Here is a 26916-nt window from a genome sequence, read left to right as displayed (position 1 = left end):
GCGTTAACACACACCTGCAATTTTAAGCTTGAACAATAATACGTAGAAGGGGGGAAATGTGTGAGCAGTGTGTACAAAAAGCATTTCTCTCCTCCTGGCTCTGATTGGTTGTTCCTGATTAAATTGTGCATTTTTGCAGATGGCTGTAAGACTACAAGGAGAAAGTAGAAGAGTGTTATTTTATTTTTATAGATTCTCTTTCATTTGTTCTACTGTCAGGACATTTTAACAGATGCACAAAAATACATTTTCATAAAAGTTACCTACTGCAGCTTTAAGTTGTGTGGTTGTAACATACTAGGGGTGGAAATACAGTGGCAGAGTAGTGATATCTCTTACAATGAGAGTTAAGGATAAAATTACATCAAAAATTACAAAACTAGTCCTGAAAACCACAAGCATACTTGTTCATAAAGCTGAGGTATTCTTTCTGATTTCATCTGAACTATTCCTCCCCTAAGCCGCTTCAGGTCATCCGGTATGAAGCTCATGAAATGTTTCTCACATCTTGTCTCAACTATTGACAGGCAAAGCTTCACATGACGCCTGAACTTAGAGTTTAAGCTGTGCAGGAATCATCAGGTTTAGACATTAGTTGTTGAGAGAGCAGTGAGTTAGTTACCACAGGATGAGACAGAAAAGTGTCGATGTCAAAGTTCACAGTCAAATGTCCCTGATGTTGTCCATGCTAAGTGGTCTGGTTGCTTAGATACTGGAGGTTTTGTCTTGAAACAATTCAGTTTCAGTGTCTTTTCCCTCCTCACTCAGGAGATGTGATCCTTTCCCTCACCTTCATGAAAACTCTTATTTTTTCTCATTTAGCGTGCACTTTGTTTAAAACTCCCAAATGAGAAAGTTTGTGAAACATTTTATTATAAAGAAATTCCTATTTTTCCTCTGAGTTATACTGCTGGTGGAGTTGTGTAACACAACCATTGCAAAACATTTTCTTCCTACATCATCCATTTAGAATGAATGGCCAACAAAATGACGCTTCTGCAAGTTAATATTTGTCACATATCTGTTTAAGTATCACTGTAGATAAAAGAAAATCTTTCGCCTGCAGGTTGTTTACTCTAAGTTTCAGGGTCATGCAGTAACTCAGTCTGTGTTCATCAACATGAACACTGTGAACAAAATAACTTTTAGGCTGTTTTTCTAGTTGTTTCTCCTTGTTCGGTCTGTTCTTTTGACCACTAATGATGACTCAGGTTAGAGGGTTTATTGTGGGATGGGTTAAAGTTTAATGATTGTGATATAAATGCATCACCTATAAGCTGCTGGCAAAACGGCCACAGCCTACAGCAGGAGCTCCAAGAAGAACCAGGGTAAGAGATTTTCCTTTTTTATCCTGAAAGAGGTAAACGATTCCTTCAATTTGTTTATGGTTTTGTTAGACTAAAAACTGAATAGAGTCATTCTGATGGTATCAGATGTGAAAATCAGAAACTTACTTTCTGCAAGTGATTTCTGTAGAGCAGCATGCAACCCTTGTTCAACTAAATCAGTTCACTCCCCTGTTACATAATCTGGGTACACTTCTGTGACAGAGCAAAGAATCAGCCTGACAAGAGGCTTTGGGGGTTTAAGGGGATAAACTTGAAACACTCCAGACAGTTTTTATTTTTATTTTTTTATTTTTTGCTGTCATTTTTCTTTTTGGGCTTTGGAAAGCACAGCAAGTGTGGTACAGTGACTCCCAGATCTAAAATATTCCTCTGCAGACTCGTGACTTTCTGAAATTTCAAATTTGGTTCACAAAGTTCAAAAGAGATAAATATATTTTTATTTGATGTTTCCAGTAAGAGTAGCTCTACTGCTCACTTCTCATTTCCGGAAAGTAGAAATATTCAGACAAAACATTGTTGCGTTCATGTTTCGAACATTAACACAACTGTGGCTAAAACTATCTAGCTTGTTATGATTAGTATCTGTTATAATATTTCTATTCTGACCTTAAGATTTAAGCAAAAGTAGATAATGAGCATCTGCTAAATTCAGTATTACTTGTCATAGATCAATGCACAGCATGTTAATATTTTGTTTTTTTTGCATTTTTGCTCTTATAGTAACACAAGCTGATATTAGCTGCTTATTTATGCAAGCCATCTGCTAAGGTAGAAAAGCTGTCGCTCCTTGCTTGTCAATGCAGTTTTAAAACCTGCATTACCTCTTTAACAGCTATAGGTGGTGCTATTTTGATTTCACATCATGACTTTGCTTTTTTTATTGTCACCAGAAATATTCCTAAACAGTTTAATCTGTGTTTTCTAAAGTAGGAAAGAGTGTCTTCTTTCATCAGGGAGGAGTTTATATTTGTATGTTGTCTTGCTTAAAACATCTGCAATATATGATTCTATATTATCATGACTCCCTATAAAGAGAGAAATACAAACATATCCCCAATAACTGGCTTTCTTTGTTACATTTTCATTGCTGATTAGTCAGAGGTACCTAAATATTTGCTCACCTCACCAAAAATTCAAAATATTATTCTCAATATGCAGATGTACAACCGACTCAACAGGAAAAATAATAATAGTAGATAAATAGATGATGAACAATGAATAACAGCTGTGCTATGTGTTTACGGTAGTTTTGCATTTCATTTTATAATGATAACATATCTCCTTTTGAGTTACACACAAAGCTAAACTCAAAGTTATTTTTTTTTATCACATTAGGAATGAATTGAATGAGTTTGCAGTAAGAACCAAATGCAGAATGATTTAAATAATTACATTAAAAAAGTGGGAAACAATACAAATGAAAGAGCTTAAATAAATACCAAGGAGAGGGTAGAGGAGACACTTGGACCAGGTGAGAATACAAACAGAAAACACAAAATTATAAATTATATTTTAAGACTCCAACAACAATACTGAAGTATGACAAGACCTTGATGTCAAAAATAAATCCATAAATATTAGGAAGAAAACACAAATGAATCATGACAATAATTGATATGACTTGATTTGTGAGACTTTGTTTAACAATGACTGGATTCAAATAAGTCCTGCCTTTTTTTTAAGTCAAATGACAAATGCAAATGTTTTACATTTACATTGGTATTTTTTCCTCTCCAGACAAATTATTAGGTTCCCGAAGATTCAAAATGGCAAAGAAAATAATAATAGTAGCCCTTGCAGTGCTGCTGTTAGCATGCCTCGCCACATTTCTGGGTGTTTTCTTTGGTCTGAGGAAAGACAGAGCGAATGGCTCCTGGAAGGCAGCAGTAGCAGCAGATGCAGGCCCCTGCTCAGAGGTTGGCAGGTAAGAGCTTGTTTCGACAACATTGATATAAAAACCTGTTTGAGTTATAACTGTGACCACCTACGCAAAGAATAAAGCTATCCCTATGTGGTTTTTTTAAATTGTTTGTACTGTAGGGACATTCTGCTGAAAGGAGGATCTGCAGTGGATGCCTCAATAGCGTCGCTGCTATGTGTTGGATTAATGAATGCTCACAGTATGGGCATAGGAGGAGGTCTTTTCCTCACCATCTACAATGCAAAAACTGGTACAACAACACACATTTCCCACCACAAGACTCTCACATCTCTGCATCTCCACAAACCAAACAAACTCATGGAAACGATGTGACTTCTATGCAGGAAAAGTTGAGGTAATTGATGCACGGGAGACGGCGCCTCAAAATGCAACGAAGGACATGTTTGGAAACAGCACAGTATTATCCCAAAAAGGTAATGTTCAAATGTAGAAATGAAAATAAGATGACATGCATTGGTCCTCCTGCCTTACAATGTGATATAATCTCTTCAATTTGCTGTCGATACATTGGAACTGCCCTATATTGTCCTTGTATATCTTGATATGGGATGGTTCCCCCCGATAAATCATTGATCGCTGTTTCATGTTTAGACATTTAGCAACTGCAAAGCACACAGATTTATTTTTAGGATGTTTCTTCTGTTCAGAAACACAAAAAGATAAAATAAAATGAATAAAAGCTCCCCTAAATATATAAACTTTTCAACCGTTTCTTGGTCTTTAGGAGGGTTGTCCATTGCTGTTCCCGGAGAGCTTCGGGGTTATGACATGGCCCACAAACGACATGGCAAACTGCCCTGGAAAGATTTGTTTCAGCCAAGCATTGAACTTGCAGAGAAAGGATTTCCAATGGGCAAGGCGATGGCGATCGCTATTGATAGAACCAAGGAACTCATTGTGAATGACACAGCCCTCTGGTGAGAGACATCACCTTTAATTAGCTCTCTTCTTCATAGATAACATTCTCTGTCTGACATGATCTTTCTTGTCCTCTTTCAGTGAAGTGTTTTGTGCAAAAAACGGCGGCGTGCTGAAAGAAAATGACACCATTAAATTCACCAGGCTGGCAGGAACATACAGGAGAATAGCCGAGAAAGGAGCAGAGGAGTTTTATACAGGACAACTGTCAGATGAGCTTGTGAAAGATATTCAGGATGCAGGTATCATTGTTTTTTACTATTAAACAATTTTGTATTGTTGCTACACACACCAACCTGTGAAAGTACTCATTTCCCCTTGAAATAGCTTTTGCTATGAGCTCAAACTTAATTTGATCATGTGTGAACATCAGTTTTCAAATCTTCCCCCCAAAAAAGTGCAACTGAGTTTGAATTTTAGCTCTTTTAACACAAATAAATACTTGGAGCTAAAACATTACAAGTAACTGATGTTGTTTGTTTAGGATAATTTTCTTGATATAAATTAAAGACTTTTGCAGCCTCAAACAGGTTTTTATCTTTAAGGATTTCTCTGTATTTTACTCCATTCCAGCTTTCTATCAACTAATCAGCATCTCTGTCTCCACAGCATAATGCTGCCACCCAGCAGAAATCCTTTCACTATAAAAGTCGTCTCATACTTTCTTTGATCTTTCACGTGAAAACCCAAAAAATAATATTTAAGTTTGTGGCTGTAGTGGCAAAAAACTCTTTGAAAAGTCAACAATATTTGTAATGAACCACTTTTATAAAAGCTGACTTGACTTTAAAGACGTTTCAAGCAACATATGTAGGTCTATTCTGGAAAATAAAAGCTTGACACAGGATTTCTGTTCTAAGTCCTTCTTAGAGTCTGTTGCAAATGATCTTGTGCAGTAACTCTTAATGCTATGAAAGTTTCAAATTCAACCCAGTGTTTCTATCTTTAGATAAAAGTCTGTATTTTATTGCATTTCTGCTCAATAAGCTTTGCTGCGCCTCCTATTTGCAAAATAAGGAGAATTTGTTCCACCTTTTCTGCTCAGAAATGTATTCACAGTGTTTGTCAATCCATGTTTAGGCGGCATCATCACAAAGGAAGATTTGAGGGATTATAAGCCTCTCTTGGATGAAAACCCTTTAAGGGTGAATGTGGGGGAGTACGCCATGGTTGTTCCCAATGCCCCCGCTAGCGGCCCTGTGCTATCGCTGATATTAAACATCCTGAATGGTAAGCCTTGATACGCCGTCCAAAAACATCCTGAGTGGGAGAAAGTGTGTTGCAGTGTGAGCTGCCTTCCAGTCACTCTCACAGAAAGGAGTCGGCTCAGAGGGACATGTGCAGGAAATCCTCTCTTAAAAAGGTCTTTTCACTTAATTTAACCAGAAATAGGACGGGTTATGTAACTGGGAGCTTGTAAAAATACTGATTTTTAACAGGGATGCGCTCCATTTGTCCTTATATGGGCTTAGATGTGGAATAAGCACTGATTATTAAAATGCTACTCATTTTCAAACTGAAAACCTTTTCTTTGTTCTGCTGACGTCATCTGTCTGATTTAGCTTGTTGTTGGCTGGGCTGTAATATTCAAGCTGCTGGTCTGTGAAGACACCGTCACGCTGCCTCGGCTTCGTGTCGGAGCAGTGACAGTATCTGCCACCGAGGATTAGAGAAACTTTCCTCTAAAATAATTAATCATCAAAACCCGCTCCCTTTCCCTTTGACTGGCCGCCCACTCACTGTACCCCACTGCCTCAGACACCCGAACAGTAATCCCACAAATGCACTTCTAATTGGACACAGATGACTGGTTCAAGCTTGACTCACATTTCAGTCAGTGTAAAATAAAATGCTCTCACCCTGCTGATTTACCGTGACGTCTGCCTCTGTCCCAAAGCTAAGACCGAAAAAGTCCTGAACTGTCTTCCTTCTGGGGCTTTCACCTCGGAGTAACACACATGTGAAACTAAATGAAAACACATTGCATGCCAAGTCAATTTATTCTCTGTGTATTTGAACCCAAAAGTATATAAATAGATTACGAAAGCCTTAGTTTTAATCAAGCTCTAAATGCGGTTGTGTGTATTTGCAGGATACAACTTTAGTGCAGACAGTATGGCGACCAAGGAGAAAAAGATCCTAACTTTCCATCGCATTGTGGAGGCCTTTCGCTTCGCTTATGCAAAGAGAACTTTGCTTGGAGATCCAAAGTTTCTCAACATTGAAGACGTAAGTTACGGGAAGTATGTTTGTTTTTGTAATGCCATGGCTAATTGAGTGGGGAAAGAAAGGTTAAAGTTGACCTTTACCTTTCTAGGAATTGACAGAAAGAAAGTGAAACAAAGTAGGCTACATGTGCTTGCTGTAGATAAGTGGGAAGTAATTTAGCAATCCGCAGATAACACAACCTTGTGACTCAAGAACTTTGTATCCCTCCTCCATTTTTACAGAGCAGAGAAGAAATGTGTGTCACAGCTTAGTTAAATGGCTCCAGTTTAGTTAGGACTAAACATACATTGCTAGCAAACAGGTTGTATTTAAGTTAGGGTGACCAGACGTCCTCTTTTTCCCGGACATGTCCTACTTTTCAGACCTAAAAAGATGTCCGGGGGGAATTTAAAAATCGTCTGGGATTTTGGTCAACTGCAAATTACGTAATCCCTGAGCCGCGTCAGTGCGGGCAGCCCTGTTCTTAATCAGAAAGCGCAAATTTATGTAGTTTTCCCGCTTTTAGACTTTCTCTCCAGCACCCCTCCCCCTCCCCCACACCGCTGCAGGTTGTCCAGGTTTTCCCAAAGTAAAATATGGTCTCCCTATTTAAGTTGCTGACAAAAGCTTTTTATTGCTTTATAAGCCAAATAATTTCTTTATCAACAATCACTCCAAAATGTACAAAGACCTTAATATTTGGAAATTTCTTAGTGGTTTGATGAACTGACAAGGTTTGGAGATCATGAGGATAAAATAAACAATAACTAAACAAAACTAAATGAACAAAAAGCACAAGACTCAAACTGACAGTAACTTAGGAAGCAAGACAAGCGAACACCTTATAGCTCTGTGTTATTGTTGTTTATTTGTTCAGCACAGTTCTGAACTTAATCAACTTAAATTGTTTTCTTCCAAAAGTTGATCAAGAACATGACCTCCACTTCATATGCTGCCATCATGCGGGAAAAGATTTCGGATGATACCACACATCCCATGGACTACTACGAGCCACAGTTCTGGCTTCCTGAAGACCACGGGACGTCTCACCTGTCCGTCGTTTCAGAGGATGGGAGTGCGGTGGCTGCCACCAGCACCATAAACCACTAGTAAGACCTCCTGAATAACAACAACTATTTTAGCTGTTGTCCCTTCATATCTGATCAGTTATTGTCTTCCTGCAGTTTGGGGTCAAAAGTCATGTCAGGATCTACAGGAATCATTCTGAACAATGAGATGGATGACTTCAGCTCACCATATATCATTAATGGGTTTGGTGTTCCTCCATCCCCAAGCAACTTCATTATTCCAGGTAGATGTTTAACTTTTTGTGCCGGTGTAAATTGTGTATCTGAAAGGATCAGAAGGTACAAAGTATGCAAAATAGTTTTAAAAATACTTTTGTTTCAGGTTTTTTAATTAAATGAGACCAACTAAACCAATGCTTCTATATAGCGCCTAGCTAACTTTCTTAAATGTTGCTACAGTCAGTAAATTTTATCTATACAGTTCTGGTCACATTTAAAAGTATTTCAAAGTAGGATAAAGCTACATAAAACAGAGTATTCATAGAAAAAACCTAAAAGAATAATTGGAAATGTAAGAGAAGTGCATGTAATGTAATGCTAAAATATTGCAATTGTTAAGTAGAAGGAAGAAGAAAAGAGGTTTTCAAAAAGTTTACAAATTAGTTGAAAATTTATATTCCTCACATTTAAACCATTAATAAAAGCCAACGCAACAGCGACGCTCCAGAAGTCACTATGCAAAAGTTTCTCAGTATAAATACAACTGCACAATGAAGGCGTCAAAGGTTGAAAAACAGCAACAGTGAAGCAACTAGAACACCAAGACAGCTAAGAGGTAAAGTTAGTGGAAACTGATTAGAAAATGTAAACAGGATATTAATGACAAAACTGAGAAAAAGTGCAGAGGAATGAAACACTGTCAAATTTCTTTGTTTATCCAAAATTAAATTATTGTGGTTGGTCTAAATCTGTGTGGAATCAACATTGGCTCTGACAGACAGAGTCCACAGAGTTTATATCAAATATAAGGAATCCTAAACATTGGAGAGAAAGTTTGGTTCCTGAGCAGCTGCAGAAAAACAACATCTAACCTTGGGAGTGCAGCCCACAAAGGTTCGTTTGGAGAGAGTTCAAAAGCACTAACAATAAAGACATAACATGACCATCAGAAAGTCATAATGTGTTGCCTCATAATGAAATTTTCCACCATCGTGAAGGTCATGGTTGCTTCACATGTCCTGGATCTTCTAGCTGATCCAATGATGAACTTCACAAGAGATTTATTGCACAAATCAAAAATGTTTAGTGAGTCAAAATATGGTGCCAGATGTATGAGATGGTGTTGAGTTGAAACTAATACAGAATGTTCCCTTAAATAATCTGGATTTATCTAATTCTGCTCTACCAGAAGTGGGTTCCTGTAGAGAATAAGTTCTAGAAGACTTTGGTTATTTTACTGCTTGAGGTTAGATTGAAACAATTTTATAGCTTTGTAAAGATCAGATCATTTTTAAATTAACTCCCTTCTGCTCACTTTTTACCTTGACATTTATCTTTCGGCTCCGCAGTGGCGCATGTGTTTTAGGAGGATGACTCTTTATCTTAATTCTTAAGTAACTTTACTTGGAAGTCAGCCTAAATGTTATCAGGCCATGTCATTTTACAAAGCTCTATTTTCCTTCTTTTTATTAATGACTGATCACTTCAGTGATTGATTGTTCTGATTATTAAAACCTCACCACTTTTCTAAATGCTGAATCATGTAGTGATTTATGGATCATCTGATCACAGGCATGTTATAACTTGTTAATCAAAAATCAGCTTCATGCTGCGCCTACCAAAACTATCCACGCCCTTTGACCTTGGTAACATTTTGTCACACAACTCTAAGCTTCAGTGTATTTTATAAGTATTTTATCTGAAGATAAAGTTACAGAACTGTGGAGGAGAATAATATGTTATTTTCTAATTTAGGTTTTTGATTGGAAAACACTAAGGCACACAATATGTTAGTTTTTTCAGTTTTTACAACATCCTCCTTTAAATTTATATTAACTACAAAAGTTGTATTACAATAAAAGACACTTTGAAAATACAACTGTTCAACATATATGAAGTAACATTTACTTTGGCTTGGACAAAATAGAAAATAGCAGGTAATTTGCTTTGTTTTTATTTATCTGTAAGTATAATTAACCCTTACATTCTCTTAACAGGGAAAAGGCCGATGTCGTCTATGTGTCCAACAATCCTTCTTGACAAAAACAACAATGTCAAAATGGTAGTCGGAGGTTCAGGAGGAACAAAAATCACCACTTCAATCGCTCAGGTAAAACGCGTTCACACCTAAACCGTAAAGATGTGTACATTTCTACTTTTTTTTTTCTTTTTTTACAATGTTGGACATGTTTGCTGTTCTAAAGGTGATTCTCAACGCGCTCTTCTTCAACTTCGATGTTGATAAAGCCGTCACAGACCCAAGGTTACACAACCAGCTCAGTCCCAACACCACTCAGGTGGAGCCTGAGTTTGATAAAGTGAGTGTCAAAAACACAAAGAAGTGCTGATTTATGCAGCTAATATTAGAGAGCTGTGCTGCTCAGAGAGACGATAAAAGCTGGATAACACAGAATGCTGTAACTTCAGCCACCAGCAACCCTCTTCACCTTTCAGGGATTAACGTGAAAAGTTTTCGTTTAATCTCTGACTGAGAGAAAGCAGCTCAGTTGTGAGGTTAAACAGTAATCATAATCACTTTACAACATAATGATTTTACAACATACAAACTAATTTTATCACAAGGTTACCGCTAAGGTCTTTTCCAGTTTATGGCAAAATGGTATATGTTGCAAATAATTAACACTTACATAAAACTGAATCTATAATGTTTGAATCTGTAGTTGTTCAGAAATAACATATAGTTATTAGACGCCATGTCAGTTTGTCTTCTGAGTTTCAAGATCTTTCCTGATTTGTTGAGTTTTGGACAATTAGTTAATTATATTTATTTTATAGAGACTAAAAAAGTTTGCAGCTGTAATCAATGATAGATCTTGACTTTACTGAGTGAGTTAAACAATCTTCTAAAACAATTTGATAAAAATATTTTGGTGATCGATTTTATATGCAGCTCTGGAAAAAAATAAGAGAGCGCTGCATTGAACCCCTGCTAGTTATTCCACCAAATATTGATTTCTGAACTCTTTCTGAGTTAAAACATTATTAAAACAGTATTGTTGTTTCTAAATTAATATGAACTTGATTTTTTTTACATTATTTTTCATTATTTTTTACCATTTATCATTTTACTAAATTGTTCCTTGGAATTTCAGAGAAATGTTGTCAGTAGTTCATAAAATAAAAGAATAATGTTAATTTTACACAAACATCTATCTATAAAAAGTAAAATCAGAGAAACCGATAATTTTGCAGTGGTCTCTTAATTTTTTCCAGAGCTGTATATATTTGAAATTTGTAAAGTCTATCTTCAAAATAAATTCAAACATTTACACCCAGTTCTTGTTTTCAAAATTCATGAAGTCATTGGTTTGTATAAAAAAGAACAATGGTCTGAGTATAAATAATTGCTTTAAAATAGCGATAAATGAAATAAAAATGATTTTTATTTACTTTTAGAAGGCCTGTTTTGTTACTGAAGCTACAGAGAAATGTTCAGCTTTTCATACTCTCTTGTTTTACCTCACAGGAAATTGTCGATGGTTTGGCAAAGAAGAACCATGAGACGGAGTTCCTCACGTCATTTGGAGCCGTGGTGCAGGCGGTGGTCCGTCATGAAAACAGGCTGTTCGCCAAGTCGGATCCTCGTAAAGGGGGGTACGCTGTCGGGTACTGAGGCCATAAATCCTTCGCTGATTATGACTTTCCAGTAGCTGCTTGAACTTTAACACTTTTCACACAACATTAGAAATCAGAGATGAGGAACTCAATGAACCCAAACGACCATCGTCAACAGACTGACTCAGCGGATTTTGCGTGTACTGAGTTATGTTTGTTTTTTTTTTACAAAACACCACTTCTGTTAATTCTAATCTCTTCTTTATTTATAGAGAATTTAATTTATTATCAACCATTTTCTAAATGTAATTTTATAGTTTTGTTGTAATCCAGTGTAATTTAAAAATATTTGTGTTGTTCTTTCTGATATCACTAGCACTGCTGAGCTGCTTTTTGTTGAGCAGAATAGTAAGAAAAGGAATAACAAAGGGCTCAGACTGTAACACCTCAGGTACAAGCCGTTGCAGGAGAAAAAATAATGGTACACAATAATTTCCTAACACCCAGAGTGCAGCGACCTACGGTGACCTCATCTCATTATATTTGCTGCTTCTTCTTACAATTATGTCTTTCATTGCCTGAACTAGGAAGTATTAGAAAGTGCTCCTATCACTTTTATTTTCTACTTAAAATCATAAAGCTTTACAAGGATACTGCAGTATTACAGTAATACTGTAGTAATACAGCATATCATGGGCCTACTGTCAAAGAAATATGTGACATGCAGGTCAAATGTTTTCTTGTGCATTAAAGGGATGGTATGTTTCCCAGAGGTTCTGGGAGGTTATTGCGAGTGAGAGCTCCCCTAGTTGTCGTAAAATGTCACACAGCCTTGTGTTTGTAAGGGTGATTAATCCTCAGAGAGATAGAAAGCTTTAGCTGATTTTAAAACAACTCAGTCAGAAAATGTTTACATCTGCGGGATGAAACGCTATTTTAGTGGGCATTATCCATCTTAGCTGTCACCGTCAGGACTGTCTCTGTTGTCTCAGACATAAATTGTTGGTGGAGGCTGTCAGCGGTATCAATTAGCTTGATTGTTAGCTCACCAGGATTAGACCTGGAAGAGCACAGTTGTTGCATTAGGGATGAAATGATGAATGGTTTTAATTATTGCCCATTGTTAATGCCAATGGTACAATAATACAGCTGTGAAATTATTTAACAACTACTACAGCTGATAATAAAAATATTGATGTTAATAAGTACATTTCAGCTTCAGGTCTCACTGTCAGGGAATTACCTTCAATATAATATAATATAATATAATATAATATAATATAATATAATATAATATAATATAATATAATATAATATAATATAATATAATATAATGTAATAACACTATTTTTAACACATTTTTATCCTGCATATCTTTTGTCTGAAGAAGTCTGTTCAAACTCCAGGTAAGAACTGAGCAAACAAAAGTTACAAAAAATATATATTTAAGTAAATATCTCATGATGACAGACATGATAAAAAAGAAATACACATATATCATAACTATATTTATGAATCTCCTACATGTTTAGAAAAACAACCTAAAGTAGGAGCTTCTTAAAGAGACAGAGGCCTAATTTCAATGTTTGATATATACAGCATTTTTAAAACAACTGAAGGTAACATATTTGATTATGTTATAAGATGACTGTTAGGAAAACACTATGAGAAAATCCATAATACTGCACAATGACATAATATTGAAATGATAAATAGTTGGGAACAGTGAAAGTAATGACCTGTCACTATTTGTCCAATGCTGCTACTGTGTGTGCGGGCACTGACATCTTTTTATGTGAATATTTTTTTCTCTTGACTCCAGAGCAAAGCTCTCACAGAATATTTTCTTGTTGTTGTTTTTTGACTAAAAATATGCGTTTCTTTTAATAGCCCGGGGTCGTTTTCTAGTTTGTAACCATCAAGGTCGCCTCACATAAGGAGTGAGTGCTACTCTGGTTTCTGTAGCTAAATATTCAGACATGCGGAGACATTCCCATGAACATTTCTCAGAGCTGATCTGGACACGTTCCACTGGGAGGAGGATTTGGGGCAGACCCAGGACTAGCTGGAGCTCATATATCTCTTGGCTGACCCCAGAATGAGGCCCCCAGCAAGAGAAAAATGGCAGCGGGAGAGAGAGTGAAAGCTGCTGACTGTTCCCAACACAAAGACTTTCTTACTCTAACTTGAAAAGCGTTGTGACAAAAGTGAAGACATGAGTGGTTTAATCATGAAAGGAGAATATTTAGGATATATTGTGTAGTAATAAATAAACCTCTGTGAAATCAGATGTGTAGTTATAAGTTGAGTATAATGTATTCCTGGGATAAGTGGGTCTACTCCATGTTGATGCTCTACTCTTCAAGTGTTTCAGTAAGCAGAGCTTTTCTCAGAAATCAATTCCCCAGACGTCATATGAGAAATCCCTCACCACTGAGAGGTACTACCTGAACTTCACTTGAGTAATCCCCCCAATAAATAAGTGTAAAGTGTAATACACCTTAAAATAAATCAATCTTTAATTGCGATTGAAAAATGTCACCCTGAAAGATTTGGTTCAGCGAGTTTATAATATTTTTCCTCCCTTAAGCTGCTGGAACACTGTAGATGTTTTGTGTGTCTAAATATGGACTATTAAACAAATTTTGTGAAATCTTACTTTTTTAAAGTGTATTTTTTCTGTTCTAAATAGTGCAAAAGTGTTGGGATCAAAATTGAGGAATTGACAGAATTCACTTGCCATTAGATTTTGCTTTTATTTTATTTTCCTCATTTAGGTTGAACTGACTGTCTGAGATATTGCACACAGATATTGATTATACAAATTAATCATTAAGTCACCCACCCAGTTTCACTTCTAGCTTTAAGCAGCCACAATGCAGAGGTAAATAGAACATCTGCAAAGTGCAGCAACAGAATGAGTAACGTTACTATTCAGGTTTTGAGTTTTGGTTGCATTAATTCTGGAGTAGTTTGGGATACATGAGTTTTTTAGCATATCAAAAAAGTACAAATCTGTGCCAATACTCTGCACAAAGAGAAAATCTATTTGTGACGGCAAAGTTTGACTCTATTTTCTTCTAGGTTTATTTTTTCAAGAGTTAATCAAGATGTTGGAACAAAATGCTGAAACCAAGTCCCACAGCTTCATTGTGCTGCATTTCTTTCTTTTGCGTAGAATTCATCAGTGACCTTGTCACAGCACACTGAAATTTTCCTTGAAGACCCAATTAGGCAGAATTCAACATCCACATACTGTAGTTAAAATGAACAGAGTTGTGCAACTGTAATAGGTCAAATTATCAACCCAGCAGGCAAAGGGAAAAAAAGCTGCAGTCTCCACATATGTGATTTAAACTTGAGTCATTGCTACATCCAAGCAGATTAAAATAGCAACACATGTGCAAAGAAGTACGTACAAAAGCATCAAACAGCTGTTCTTGGAATAATTTGCTTCATCAAAATGGCTATGGGGGTAAAACTATTCAGTCATCAGCAGAGCATTTAACTTCCTGCAGTTAAAGTGAAACTTGGCACAGAGACTTATGTGGATTTTAAAGCTATTGTTTGTTTTTACGCCTCACAGAAAGAAGTTGATGTTATGACACTAAATCTGTAAAAGCCAAAGCTTATCAAAATTAACTCATTTGTCATTCAACAAAGACAGAGGTACTTCACAAAGAGTGAAATTTGCATGTTCTCATTACTCACACTGAGCGCCTCGAAGGGGAGCCGAGCAGAATCCACTTAAGAAATCATTACTAATTCATAAGTTCCTCTACTGAGAACGTATCTCATTACAACATTTTTTTTTTTTTTAAATCTCTCTTCTGCTCTCAAAAAAGCCAAATTGGAAAACATAAGGTATTATTGCTGATAATTTCCCAGTGTTGTTTTAAAGTCTTTAAAGCAGAATCCTGTAGATTCACTTATATCTCCAAAACATTTAAAATGCTCACTTGTAAACATGGCTACTTCATTTTAAGAAAAGGAAACTGAACTTTATCATCCCTCAAGTGTTAAAGACTAAAATATTTGTCAATTCACTTTTGTTAAAACATAGAGTCAGAGTAAATAGAATTTAAGCTTCAAATGTGTAAAAACACAGAGCTATAAAACCGTAATCAAGAACCTAAGATTTGCACGAAATGTGTAAAACTCTTAAATGTTTTGTTTCTGGAAAAATTAAAAAAACAAATCAAGGGAAAGTTTTTATTGTGACAAAACAAACATAAACAGTGAACAGTCATGAACAAGTCTATAAAAACACAAGTAAAAAAGTAGTAAAAATAGTTTTTTTACAACATATTAAATTTAAAACATTGGAAACATAAGACTCACATACAGTAAGATGCTAAAAGTCACAGTAAAAGTTTTTTGTTCTCAGAATTTCCTATTTAAGAGGCTAAATGGCTCATATGTAGTAGCAAGGGCCAACAAATCTACTAGTTCAGATAGAAAAAATAATACATTTATGTTGCTACATGTAATAGACAAAGTAAATATTAGTCAACAGTGCAAAGTGATAAGTGTCGACTGCAAAGTCAGTCTTTCAGAAACGTTTATACCCATTTCATGGGAACAAGGGGAGCAGTGCACTTTAGAAAACAGCATCTCAACATTTCTGTTTCTAAACTCTAATGCAGCACTGTGCAAAAGTCTCAAACCACCCCTCATTTATTCAAAAATGTCCTTTAAAAGGAGGAAAATTGTTCTTGATTCAGACATTGTGAAGATTGTTCAGTTTATTTCTTCGGACTTTGGCTGCTTTCTACAATCAGTTTCAAACTAGTTTGTTCTTTTTCTTTTGGAATGCTGGTACTGTTTTGCAAAACTTATTGACTGAGCAAGTTTTGTCTCAAGTGACAGACAAAATAAAACAATCTGAAACTGGGTTCTTTAGGCACTTGGTTTCTAGTAACCTGAAACAGACACAGTCCTACTGAATCTGAGAAAATACCATTAAGGCATGTATCTAATCTAATCTCTCTCCCAGAGTGCATGAATGAAACGTCATTCTGTGTCAGATCTTTGCTTTCAAACTGACTTTCAAACATTGTTTATTAGTGATTGATAAAGTTGTTGAATTGCGACTTCACCTGAGTGAGTCATAAACGAGTGAATTTGGTGCCTAAATTTGTCCCAAAACAGCCTGGAGATCTATCACTAAATACTGATTTTACATCATAATCTGTGATTTTGAAAGATAAATATAAATATTGGATAGGTTTTAAACTTTTGCACAGTTCTGTAGCTGCACAAGGTAACATATATGTAAAAAAACAAACAAAAGGAGGAATGTGTTGGATGGGCAGTATACATTTATTATGTGCATTTGTCTTCATTTAAAATATGTTCATGATAGTGATTCATTTTCTTTACTTTTATATAGTATTAGACTAATACTATATGGATGTGCGCCTACATTTAGTCATTTTTTAGGAACAGTGGAGTTCATAACCAGCATTTTTATCTCTATGTTAGATGAATTAAATTATCTCAACTTCTAAGCATTCATATCTCTTCTTAAAAGGCAAAAAGTATAATTCACATTCTGTTTTTCAGAGCTGCACCACTTTCACTGACGCAAATCCCAAAGGCTCAGTTAGTCCAAGAAAAGACGTTTGTGGAAGGTTACGCTTGTTCCTCATGATCAGTATCCAGCTGACATTCCCAGCTTCCTGCTGTCCGACACTGCCGCTATGCAGCCGTTCTCCTTTTCCAAGGCGTTGACCACATTTAAAAAGAACGGCCAATTCCCAGTTTTGTGTCCAAGACGTCTAAGGCCATTTATGATGGACTACAACAACACACAGCATAGTTAAAATTAAATGAGACAAAAGTGTGACAAATAGAATATAAAAATCTCCATATGGATCACAGGGTAGTCAATTATATTAATTTAGTTTCTAATTAAAGTCATTTATCTACAGCTCTTTACACACGTATTGGCACATCTGGTAAAGATATTTAGTCTTTTAATAAACTGAATTTCTACTATGGTGTCATCTAATACTGAAAAGTTTTTCAAATTAAAAAAATATCCTGTTTTCTACAACATCAGCGGTGCAATGTTTATTAGCATTTCTGCAGCTAATAGTTAAATTACAAGATACTTTTTGTAATAACGATCACTCACAAAGTTATATCTTCCATCCTCTTTGGACAATATCAAGCTTGTTTTTATGCTCTCTTATCTTCAGTCAACATCAGAAATTTTCCACATGCTTTAATCAGTAATCCTGAATGATGCTCCATCAATAAAATATTGAACAATTTTCCCACTCATTGAACAGGAATGTTAATAAGTGTGGAAATCAACGTAAAACTGAAATTTACAGTAATGATGAAAATACTTCACCTTATCGAATTCTGGTTCAAAATTCACATCGTTGTTTGAACTGACGAAGATTATAGGAGCAGCAATGGAGTCTTTTAAGCTCATCCCCAGCCACAGGCGGTTTATTAGGGACTGTTAGAAAAACAAGACACTTATTTAAGCACAAATAAGCCCAAAAACTAGCCAACAAAGCAAGCAGTGATTTACCAAAGCCATTGATGTGGTGATAAGACTTCCTCCTGACCCTCCCATCACAAGAATCCCTCCAGATTCCTTCTCCAGTATAACAGGACTCATTGAGGAGGGCGGCTGTTCACCTGCATGAGACGGATAAACGGCTCAGACTCAGTGAACATCAGACAGATTTGTCCTCAACTCTGTGGTGAGTTTTGTTTCTTTACCTCCTTGTATTGAATCTACTCTCCCACAAAAGTCAACAAGCTCGTTGTTGAGGATGATCCCCGTTCGTTTAGAGTAAACCGCTCCTCCAAACCTGCAGAACCGCACAGTGCCATTAGGACGGTGACGTCACTTCATGTAGATTTTGAAAATATAAGTTATTTTGAGGAGGCTTTTGTGCTCACAGTTGGTTTATGGTGCTAGTGGCTGAGACTGCGAGTCCGTCCGCATCCATGACAGAAACGTGAGTCGTTCCAAAGTTATCAAGCAAAGGCTTGTGGTTACGATAATAGGAGTTATCATGTGTTCTATTTGATGATATCAGCCTCGCTATGCGATCAATGAACGAAGGATCAATTAAGTGATCAGCCATCTGAAAGAGGAACATAAAAAAATTTACAATTTTGTAATTATTTTATTTTTTACTGTTCAATGAATTGTTTTGAACTTTTAAAAGGGTTAATAGTGTGTGAAATATATTTTATTTTGTTTTAATATAAATCCATCTTTAGTCTGGCTATTAGTTTCCAATCTGAAAGACCCATTCAATAAATTAGAATATATTTAAAAGTCCATTTATTTCAGGATCTTTACAAGTTAAACACTTTATATACTCTAATTACACTAATTTTACCTTATATGAAATACTGAAGTCGCATTCAGTTTATTTACATTTTACACAATGCTATCTCTCATCAGAATGAAAAAATTCTGATAAATTAGGATTTTTTGTCTGTAATGCAACATCAATGGGTTGCTTACTAGGTGTCATACTTTGCGGATATTTGAGTATTAGACATTTTGCTCCCCATTTCCAGGGTTTTAACTGACTGACTTACAATGACAAGACGTTAAACTCTGTAATGCTTGAGTCAGAACAATTACTTTCTCAGAAAGAAATAATTCCAGTACACTAACCTTGCTGCTACTGTAGACAGGGTCTCGAATGTTCCTCTTTTGTCCATTAGCAAATTTAGCTGCCTCTATGTAACGATGGTACATCTGTATCTTCTTCTTTTCACCAACTAGAGAGTCTGGAGTTAACGAGAACCCTTTGGGAGCAAGAGTTCAGGTTTTTAATTGTCCAAATGAATGCATTCAAAGAATCCCATCTGAGTTACAACAAAAGATGCAAACCTTTCATGATTCTGAGAATGAAAGCTAGAAGCGCCCCCCCAGCAGGCGGTGGAGCGATGTGCATCTTATGATTTCCCAGAGAAACTGTCCATGGACTGTCCACCCGCACTCTGTAAGACTTCAGATCGTCCACCGTTAATGTTCCACCTAAGAATAAAAACACATTTCTGTAAAATCTATGTGCTTCTGTCCACTTCCTCTACATGAAGTAGATTTTATTTACATTATTAAATGACACAGCCTCAATTTGCCCAGGCCAATCTTGCACCAACCTGCGTCTTTTATATCTTGGATTAAGTCAAGTCCAATCCTGCCAGTGTAAAAGGCTTTAACTCCTTCCTTTGCAATGATTTCCAAGGTTTCTGCAAGTTTAGAAAACTGCATGGTGTCGCCCATTCTCAGGATTGTTTTGTTCTTGTTGCAAAAGACTTCACTGAATAAAAAGAAAATAGATAAACGCACACATTAGGCAAAAGCTGAAAATAATTGTTGCACAATACATCCCGACAAAAAGTGACCTGACTTGATGTTTAAATAGTTTTGTTTTGCTTAAATTCACAAAGAGCCATGCCCTACAACTGTTTTGTAAAGAGGTGGGGAAAACCCTGGAATTTTTTTTAATTAAAGTCACAAAAGAAAGAAAAAAGAACATCTATTCCTAACTTAAAGCTACCATCACCTAAGTCATAATTTTTTTAGGAAGGTGAGAGGAGAAGAGCACACAGAGAAACTTTGATAGACCAGCATGCTCAAACTGGAGAACTGTGAAGAAGCAGTGAAATAAAAAAAAATACATCACAATGCTGTCCAAACTAAACAAATATGAACCTTCTTGAGTTGAGCTCTGAGGTTCTGACACTGTTATCCTTTGAATCTGGTAATCCATCTAATCTGTGATTTTATTTTTTTGCATTTTGTTTTTTGAGTTCACAATGACTGTCTTTACTTTTCTAGGAGCAGAATTAACATTAATTGCCATCACAAATTCTTAGCCTACCAGCTTGATTTGGTTCTTTTGTGCAAAAGCCTCTTACAGCTTTCCTCCCAACACATTTTTATTGGAGATATTTCAGGTCAGCTCATGCTCGCCTCATTTATTCCAGAAAAATACAACAGAAATGCAAATTTATGAGCCAAAATTTCTGCCGTCAGGGACCCTAAACACAATACTTTGGAAGTGAAGAAGGTTCAGCACATTTCAGCTTTTCAATCACATGTTTAAATGTGAGGCTTTTCTCTCAGGTCATTTTACTCCAAAGATTTAGCAGTAAAGCCTACAATTGGGACTACCAGTTAAATGGTTAAGTTAGATTGTGAATAGTGAATACATAAATATTAAGGGAGAAATATTGCACAATTTTACAATTCAAATAAGACGATAAATATATATGTAACTACGTAGCAACATGTTTTTTGGTATTCAGGCTAAAAAGGCAATAATTATTCAGAAGCCTAAGTTCTGCTTGAGTAATAAATACAAGATTCTACATATATACACCAGAGATTTGGCTTTATATGTTATATGCCTAATGTCGCTATTTAGCATCATACTTACATTGGGTCTAATGCAACATTTACATGCGCAATCTCCAATTAGGAGTCTGATTAATGACAAAAAACTATTTTTTAACATAAAAAGAGGGATTAAATGGCTGAAAGAACACTAGATATTTACTCAGATTACTTCTGCATAATGATTAGACACATAAATGAGACAAAAGTGTGAAACGAGCAAATACTTTCCTCACAAAAGCCTCTCCTTGCTTCTGCAGAATGACAGATGAAAGCATCTCTTGTTGAATAAAGGAGTGAATCTCTAAGCGACTGACTCCTGACCCCACCTTTTTTCATCAGTCTCAACAAACCCTCCTCAGCATGCAGCCTTCATAACCTTAGAGCAACGTCATGGAAACATTGGACGACCATAATCCAAAACTTTTGCTGGCCTCTTTCCTAGTGCTCTGCTACATATAAATTGTGCCGAGTCAGGACACCATTGAGTAACTGCTCCAAACAGCTGAAATTCATTACCAACAGGAAAGCAATACATTTGACCTAAGAAAGGGTGGAAATTAGCACCTGCCACTGGCAAAATGCGGGTAAAAGTATGAAGTGGCGTGTAAATTGGAGCAACGCACCCGCCACTGTGGCGGGTTGACAATTTGAACAGAAAAAAAAGCTGCATTCAGTTTGAACTTCTGTCCAGAGGAGGACCGACCGTCTGGACTACAGACTGATGCATTTACTGTCCATATCTGGCGGCCCTACGCTGTCATAATTTAACAAAAAAATTATATTAAATTTAATTTTAATGGACCGCGACAGCCCATTGGTTGATTTTATTGACGGACACTGGGCTTATCCAATGAAAATTTGGAAATGTTCAACATGTGACTGCAAGAATGTTAGGATTGTGTATTTAAAGTTTGCCGCTAGTAATTACTTCAAATTAACTTATTTCACTACAACCCTGTTAAGGTGTCCATGCTTTATGTTAAATTATTCTGTATATGTACATCTGTATATTAAACTTATTGTCAGTAAATTCGTTTTCATAGAGTTAAGAATACATTGGATATTTTATATAATTTGCTTGTACTTGTGGGGTTTGTAATCGAAAGAAAAAAAGAAAGCAGTGGCTAGTGAAATGTCTGAGTGGCCGGTAAAAATTTTCTCTACCAGCCACTGTGGCTGGTGGAGAAAAATTTTAATTTCCACCCCTGGACCTAAGTTTATCTTCTATGAAAAATATTTATAAGCTGTAAGATATAGCGTTCTTGAGTGGGGTTTATGAGGAAAAGTGAAGCATATTTTGTACCTCCAACAGTGTCTAAATCATTCATTTTCACAGTCGGAGATAAGTGAAAATTGAGGTTAACGACTGCATTATGTACATGTAAAGCGCAATAATCACAGCAAATTTTAACTCTGGTTATACAAAGTGTTTTTGATTTAAAAGAATTGGAGATTTGAAAGAGAGTTTTAAATGAGTTGATTTCTTTTGCTAAAACACATAATTTTACTTTAATTTCTGTAAGTTTCATCTGCACTAACAATTATAATTTCTGGAAGCTTTTTAAAACCTCTCCCTCTCTGAGATGGATGTGTGAAATTTTACCACAGAGACGACGTTTCCACATGCGGCTTCAACAACTCGTGGCTCATAAAGCGTGCCAGGTATGGTGGCATGGGGATTCCTTCCCTGGCCAGTTTAATGGTTGGCTCAAACAGTTTGGCCCAGGACAACTTCCCGTACTCTCTGTGGAGGGCGTCGTAGCCCAGCAGCTCCCCGGGAACGCCAATCCACTGACTACCTGCAACATTGAGGTGGAAAATGAAAACAATATTTTGGAAGCTAAAAATGTGAAGACAGCTTACCTAAAAAAACAAAACAATGAACTGTAGAAAAATTTAGATTTCTTAAAGTTAAAATTTAAGGTTTCTTATTGTAAACATGCAATTCTGATCAGATTTATTTCATCATTGAAATAAATTTCGTATTAATTTGGGGTTTTTAATGATTGACTTGATCCATTCTTTTTGAGGGGGATAGATAATAATACAAGAACTGCAATCAAGGATTGCACAGATCAAATATATCACACCTGTTTACCTAAAGCTCTCCTAGTAAGTTGTTCCTTGATCAGCCTCCAAAAAGCTTTTGACATAACTCAGGCATAACAGATATATCTGTTAATATTGCATATTTACCTGCTTATATAGCAAATCGACCATTTGCTATATAAATAAACTTGACTTGCGTATGTGCAAGACTTATTTCAAATCGCATTAAAATTAATTGCTTTCTTCAAAATTCAACACACAAATACCCAATTAAGACAATATTGAAACATTTTTGAGAATTTTGAAAACTTATTAACAGAAAACCAAGAAATCACATTTATGTAAGTATTCGCTGAAAACTTTGCTGAGTCATCTTTGGCAGCAATCCGTTTTTGAATATGACGCCACAAGCTTTGAACGAGCATCTTTAGGCCGTTTGGTTCATTCTTCTTCGCAGTTCATCTCCTGCTTCATCAGGTTGGACAGAGACATCTGTGCAGCTATCTTCAGATCTCTCCAGAGATGTTCAATGAGATTCAAGCCTGGACTCTGGCCTGGCCAGTCCAGCACATTAGATGCCTGGCATTCACACCAAAGAGTTCAATCTTTGTCTCATCAAGCCAGAGAATTTCGTTTCTCGTGGTCTGAAAGTCCTTCAAGTGACTTTTGGCAAACTTCAGACATTGTGCCATGTGCCTTTTATTAGGGAATGACTTTCATTTTGTCGCTCTAACAGAGATCTGCTGCAGGACAATCCTGTCTGTGGTCTACAGAAAACTCCTTTGATTGCTTGCTGTTTGATCTCTGACTTGGGACCTTACATAGACTGTGTGTCTTTCCAAACCAAGTGTAATCAACTGAATTTTCCACAGATGGACTCCACTTATTTTACAAAAACATCTTAAGGAGGATCAGTGGAAATGAAGGTTGCAAACATTTATGTAAATATGATTTCTTGGTTTGGTCATTTTAATAAATATGCAAAAGAAAAGCTGTGGAAAAACCTTTAATGAAAAAAAAAGTCAAAAATTGGTCTGTGCAGCAGATGCAGCTTACCTGCGGTCAGTCCGAATTTAGTGGGACAATCTTTTAACAGAGAAGGTTTGAATGTCTGTGGGGTTGACTCTCTGAAGTTGTAAACTTTAACATTACCTGGAAACAAATGAGCAAATGAAATAACTCACAAATAATTTATTGTTTTCTTCTGAAAGTTTCCTCCCACTCACTTGCTCATCCCAGAGGCAAACAGACAAGATAAACAAACCCAAAATATATTTTTGTATGTGATTCAATCTGAATTTCTCATGACATTAAGGTGAAATATGACATGAATGATTCTTTCCATACCAAATAGTAGAAAAAGAAAGAATAGTGGTGATAATTCAAAAGTCTGATTCTAACGAAAACATGTCCTGAAAAATAAATCAAATGCAGACTACCCACCTGTTTTATTTCTGACTACAACTATCGAGCCTCCTCCAATTCCCATGCTCTGAGGGTTGACCAAAGATGTGCAGAGGAGAGCTGCAATGGCGCCATCTACTGCTGAGCCGCCTTGGAGGAGCATGTTCCTGGAAAACAATGTTCAGTGGATTTACGGGAAACCAGTTATCTGACTGCGATGCTCTGCACACATTTGGACACCCACCGGCAAACACCAATGTGTTATTTGATGGCTTTTACTCTGGGGGTGTCCATTGTTTTACAACGGAAAACCAATCAAAGTTAATCCACGTGCTGTCTGTCTTTCATGACAGTGAAAGTATAGTAATAGTTGCACAATACATTTTATTTGTCTTATTTGTTGGATTTCTCCACCTCAGTTGGATGGACATTAGAAAAGCAGGAAAAAAGAGAAAACAACTCTGCAGACTGTGTTGGAAACATAAAGGATCTTTTCAGGAAGGCTGGCACTAACTACTCTTTGCCTCCTAAGCTGAAAGAGAAGGCAGTGTTGGGAATATTTAGACCTTGCCAGCTCAAACGTTTTGCAGGAGTTTGAAGTTGTACCAAAGACTGACATGGTTGTGAGTTAAAAGTGGAGTGATGACATAATTTTCAAATATCTGCATATAGGTTATCTTGACACAACAAATGTAAATATTGCAATTAAAAAACTTTGTGGAAAGACAGGCCATAGCAAATTAACAAAAATAATGTTTATTTTACAGACCGAGACACATGCTGCTCTTCTGCTAATAAAACACTTTTTGCAATTTTTTTTTTTTGTGCAAAGCTGACCTTTTTACTTTAAGCCAATGTTCCAGAGTTTCCGCTCAGTTCATCTCTTTGTCACTCACATCTGAACCTTTGATTGTCTCTGCTTTGAACTGCAAAATGAACTCTCCACAAACATTATCACAAGGGCAAAAAAAAAAAAAAAAAAAAAAAAAATCCCCAGTTGTGCACAAAAGCAGGAAGAGTTGCACACATTCCAGTGAAACCACCTTTGCACTTCTGAAGTTACTGATGACTGATTAACTGACTCGCAACTGCAAGTAAGACAAATAACCAAAGCAGAGCCAAGACCTTTCAACATAAGCGACAGGTCATGTTTATGCACTCTGAATGAATTGATTCAGCAACTGCTCAGAGCAATCAAAGGACCTGGATGCGCTATGCTATAATCTCACAGAGCCGATCAAATCTCTTAAACTGCTTATTCCCACTGCCAGGAGGCGAAGCCCGATTCAATTCAGGTGCACGTCAATGAATAAAAACACGTTTTAGATCCAAGCAGGAAAATTCTGAATGAAAAAAATGTTTTTTAGCATCAATTTGGTCAAATTAAAGTCTTACAAGAAAGGAGGCGGGAGGGAGGCCACTTACTTTCCGATCTCGGAGCAAAGTTGCGAGTCTGCCGAAACAGCCGCATGTCTGAATCTGCCGCCGGAGCAACCCGCACCAAGAAGCGTGGCGATGCACAGACTCACCAGAGCAACAGCGCAAATCACAATAAGAAGGACGCAACATGCCGTCAGCCAGGGCTTATATTTGGCCATTGCGCTTTGTGTGTGAGTTGGTAAAACTTTTACACAGTTCGTCTGCGCTCGATGAAGTGCGCACAGACGCACAATCAAATCCGTATTATCCAAAGCATGAACTACCCTGGCTGACAACCCTCCTCCTCCTCCTCCTCCTCCTCCTCCTCCTCCTCCTCCTCCTCCTCCTCCTCCTCCTCCTCCTCCTCCTCCTCCTCCTCTTCGTCTTTCTTCTCTATCTCCCTCTTATTCCAGAAACGAAAGCAGTAATTTACTGGATTTAGACTGGATCATTCTTAGTAACCATGAGTCTTGGGGAAAAAACCTTGTTGTCATGTTTTGTTCCCGAAAAACATGCGTGTCAAGTATTTCAATGATCAATTCATTTCACACTTTTTGAAAGTGTGTTAGAGCAAAGTTTGCTTGATTAGGTGGTCTTGGAAAGAAAATCGCCCAGAGGCTTAAATGTCCCAAAGAGCAACGATTTGAACAACAGACGGTGCGCTGACAGTATTGCCCAAGACTTGTTTTGTCACATTTAAACGCTACAATCAAAACTTACATCCAATTAGAATATCTTGGGGGAAAAAACAGTATTTTTGTAACTCAGTTTAGAAAATGAAGTCATATATTAAGTAGATGAATTAAAGATTGAAATATTTCAAGCCTTTATTTCCTGTAATTCTGATGATTATGTCTTACAGACAATAAAATTCAAATAAAATATGTAAAACACATATTATTGCTGACTAAATTAACACAACATAGCGTAAAATTACTTAAAAAACAAGCTTATCTTTGCCTTACATACCAACACTGAAAGCACTAAAGCTGCCATTTAAAAACAGAAATGACTTTAGACTTTATTCTGTAAGATCTACTGATTAAAAAGTTAAATAATTAAAAAACACTAAACAAAAGGCAAAGTTGGCCATTACTGTACAACAGTGCATTTATTTTTTTCTGTACTTTTATTTGATTTAATTTACTTTCTCATTACTACAACCAGATTTAGAACATCACTGACTTTACTTTAGTCTTTGATAAAATTTGCTGGATGAGTTAAATATTTAAATACCACTCTGACAACACTTTCCACATTTTCTCAAGGTGGCGTCCTCATTCATCTTTTATTGATCATATCTTTTCTCCTTGCATTATTGTCTGTAATTTCAGTGTCAAAGTTCATTGTGTGCAGATGACATCCAGCTCTACCATTTCTCCTCCCCCCTGCCTCCAGCTCCTTTCTCAACAC

General features: G+C 36.5%; 2 protein-coding genes across 2 annotated transcripts; one reads left to right on the top strand and one right to left on the bottom strand.

Annotated features, from left to right (window-relative positions):
* Positions 1-1088: 1088 nt before the first annotated feature.
* LOC102231548 (glutathione hydrolase 1 proenzyme-like) lies at positions 1089-13898 on the top strand. Its single transcript, XM_005815294.2, has 13 exons — positions 1089-1328; positions 3087-3273; positions 3390-3520; positions 3615-3704; positions 4016-4208; positions 4291-4451; positions 5290-5439; positions 6302-6438; positions 7339-7526; positions 7602-7729; positions 9662-9774; positions 9869-9982; positions 11152-13898. The coding sequence occupies exons 2-13, from the start codon at positions 3116-3118 to the stop codon at positions 11296-11298; spliced, it is 1710 nt and encodes a 569-aa protein (XP_005815351.1). The 5' UTR covers positions 1089-1328; positions 3087-3115; the 3' UTR covers positions 11299-13898.
* A 1563-nt stretch (positions 13899-15461) lies between these two features.
* LOC102231814 (glutathione hydrolase 5 proenzyme-like) lies at positions 15462-25785 on the bottom strand. The gene is made up of 12 exons (XM_023338451.1): positions 25510-25785; positions 24124-24251; positions 23737-23832; positions 22235-22430; positions 19389-19549; positions 19117-19263; positions 18898-19031; positions 18165-18352; positions 17982-18073; positions 17788-17897; positions 17602-17712; positions 15462-17040 (listed from the first exon to the last, which is right to left on the bottom strand). Exons 1-12 carry the CDS (start codon positions 25680-25682, stop codon positions 16894-16896), a joined length of 1683 nt encoding a protein of 560 aa, XP_023194219.1. The 5' UTR covers positions 25683-25785; the 3' UTR covers positions 15462-16893.
* Positions 25786-26916: the final 1131 nt, after the last annotated feature.

Source organism: Xiphophorus maculatus, chromosome 8, assembly GCF_002775205.1.
Source record: "Xiphophorus maculatus strain JP 163 A chromosome 8, X_maculatus-5.0-male, whole genome shotgun sequence".
Taxonomy (NCBI): Eukaryota; Metazoa; Chordata; class Actinopteri; order Cyprinodontiformes; family Poeciliidae; genus Xiphophorus; species Xiphophorus maculatus.
Note: the sequence above shows the minus strand (reverse complement) of the source record. Positions and strands in the feature narration are given on the sequence as shown.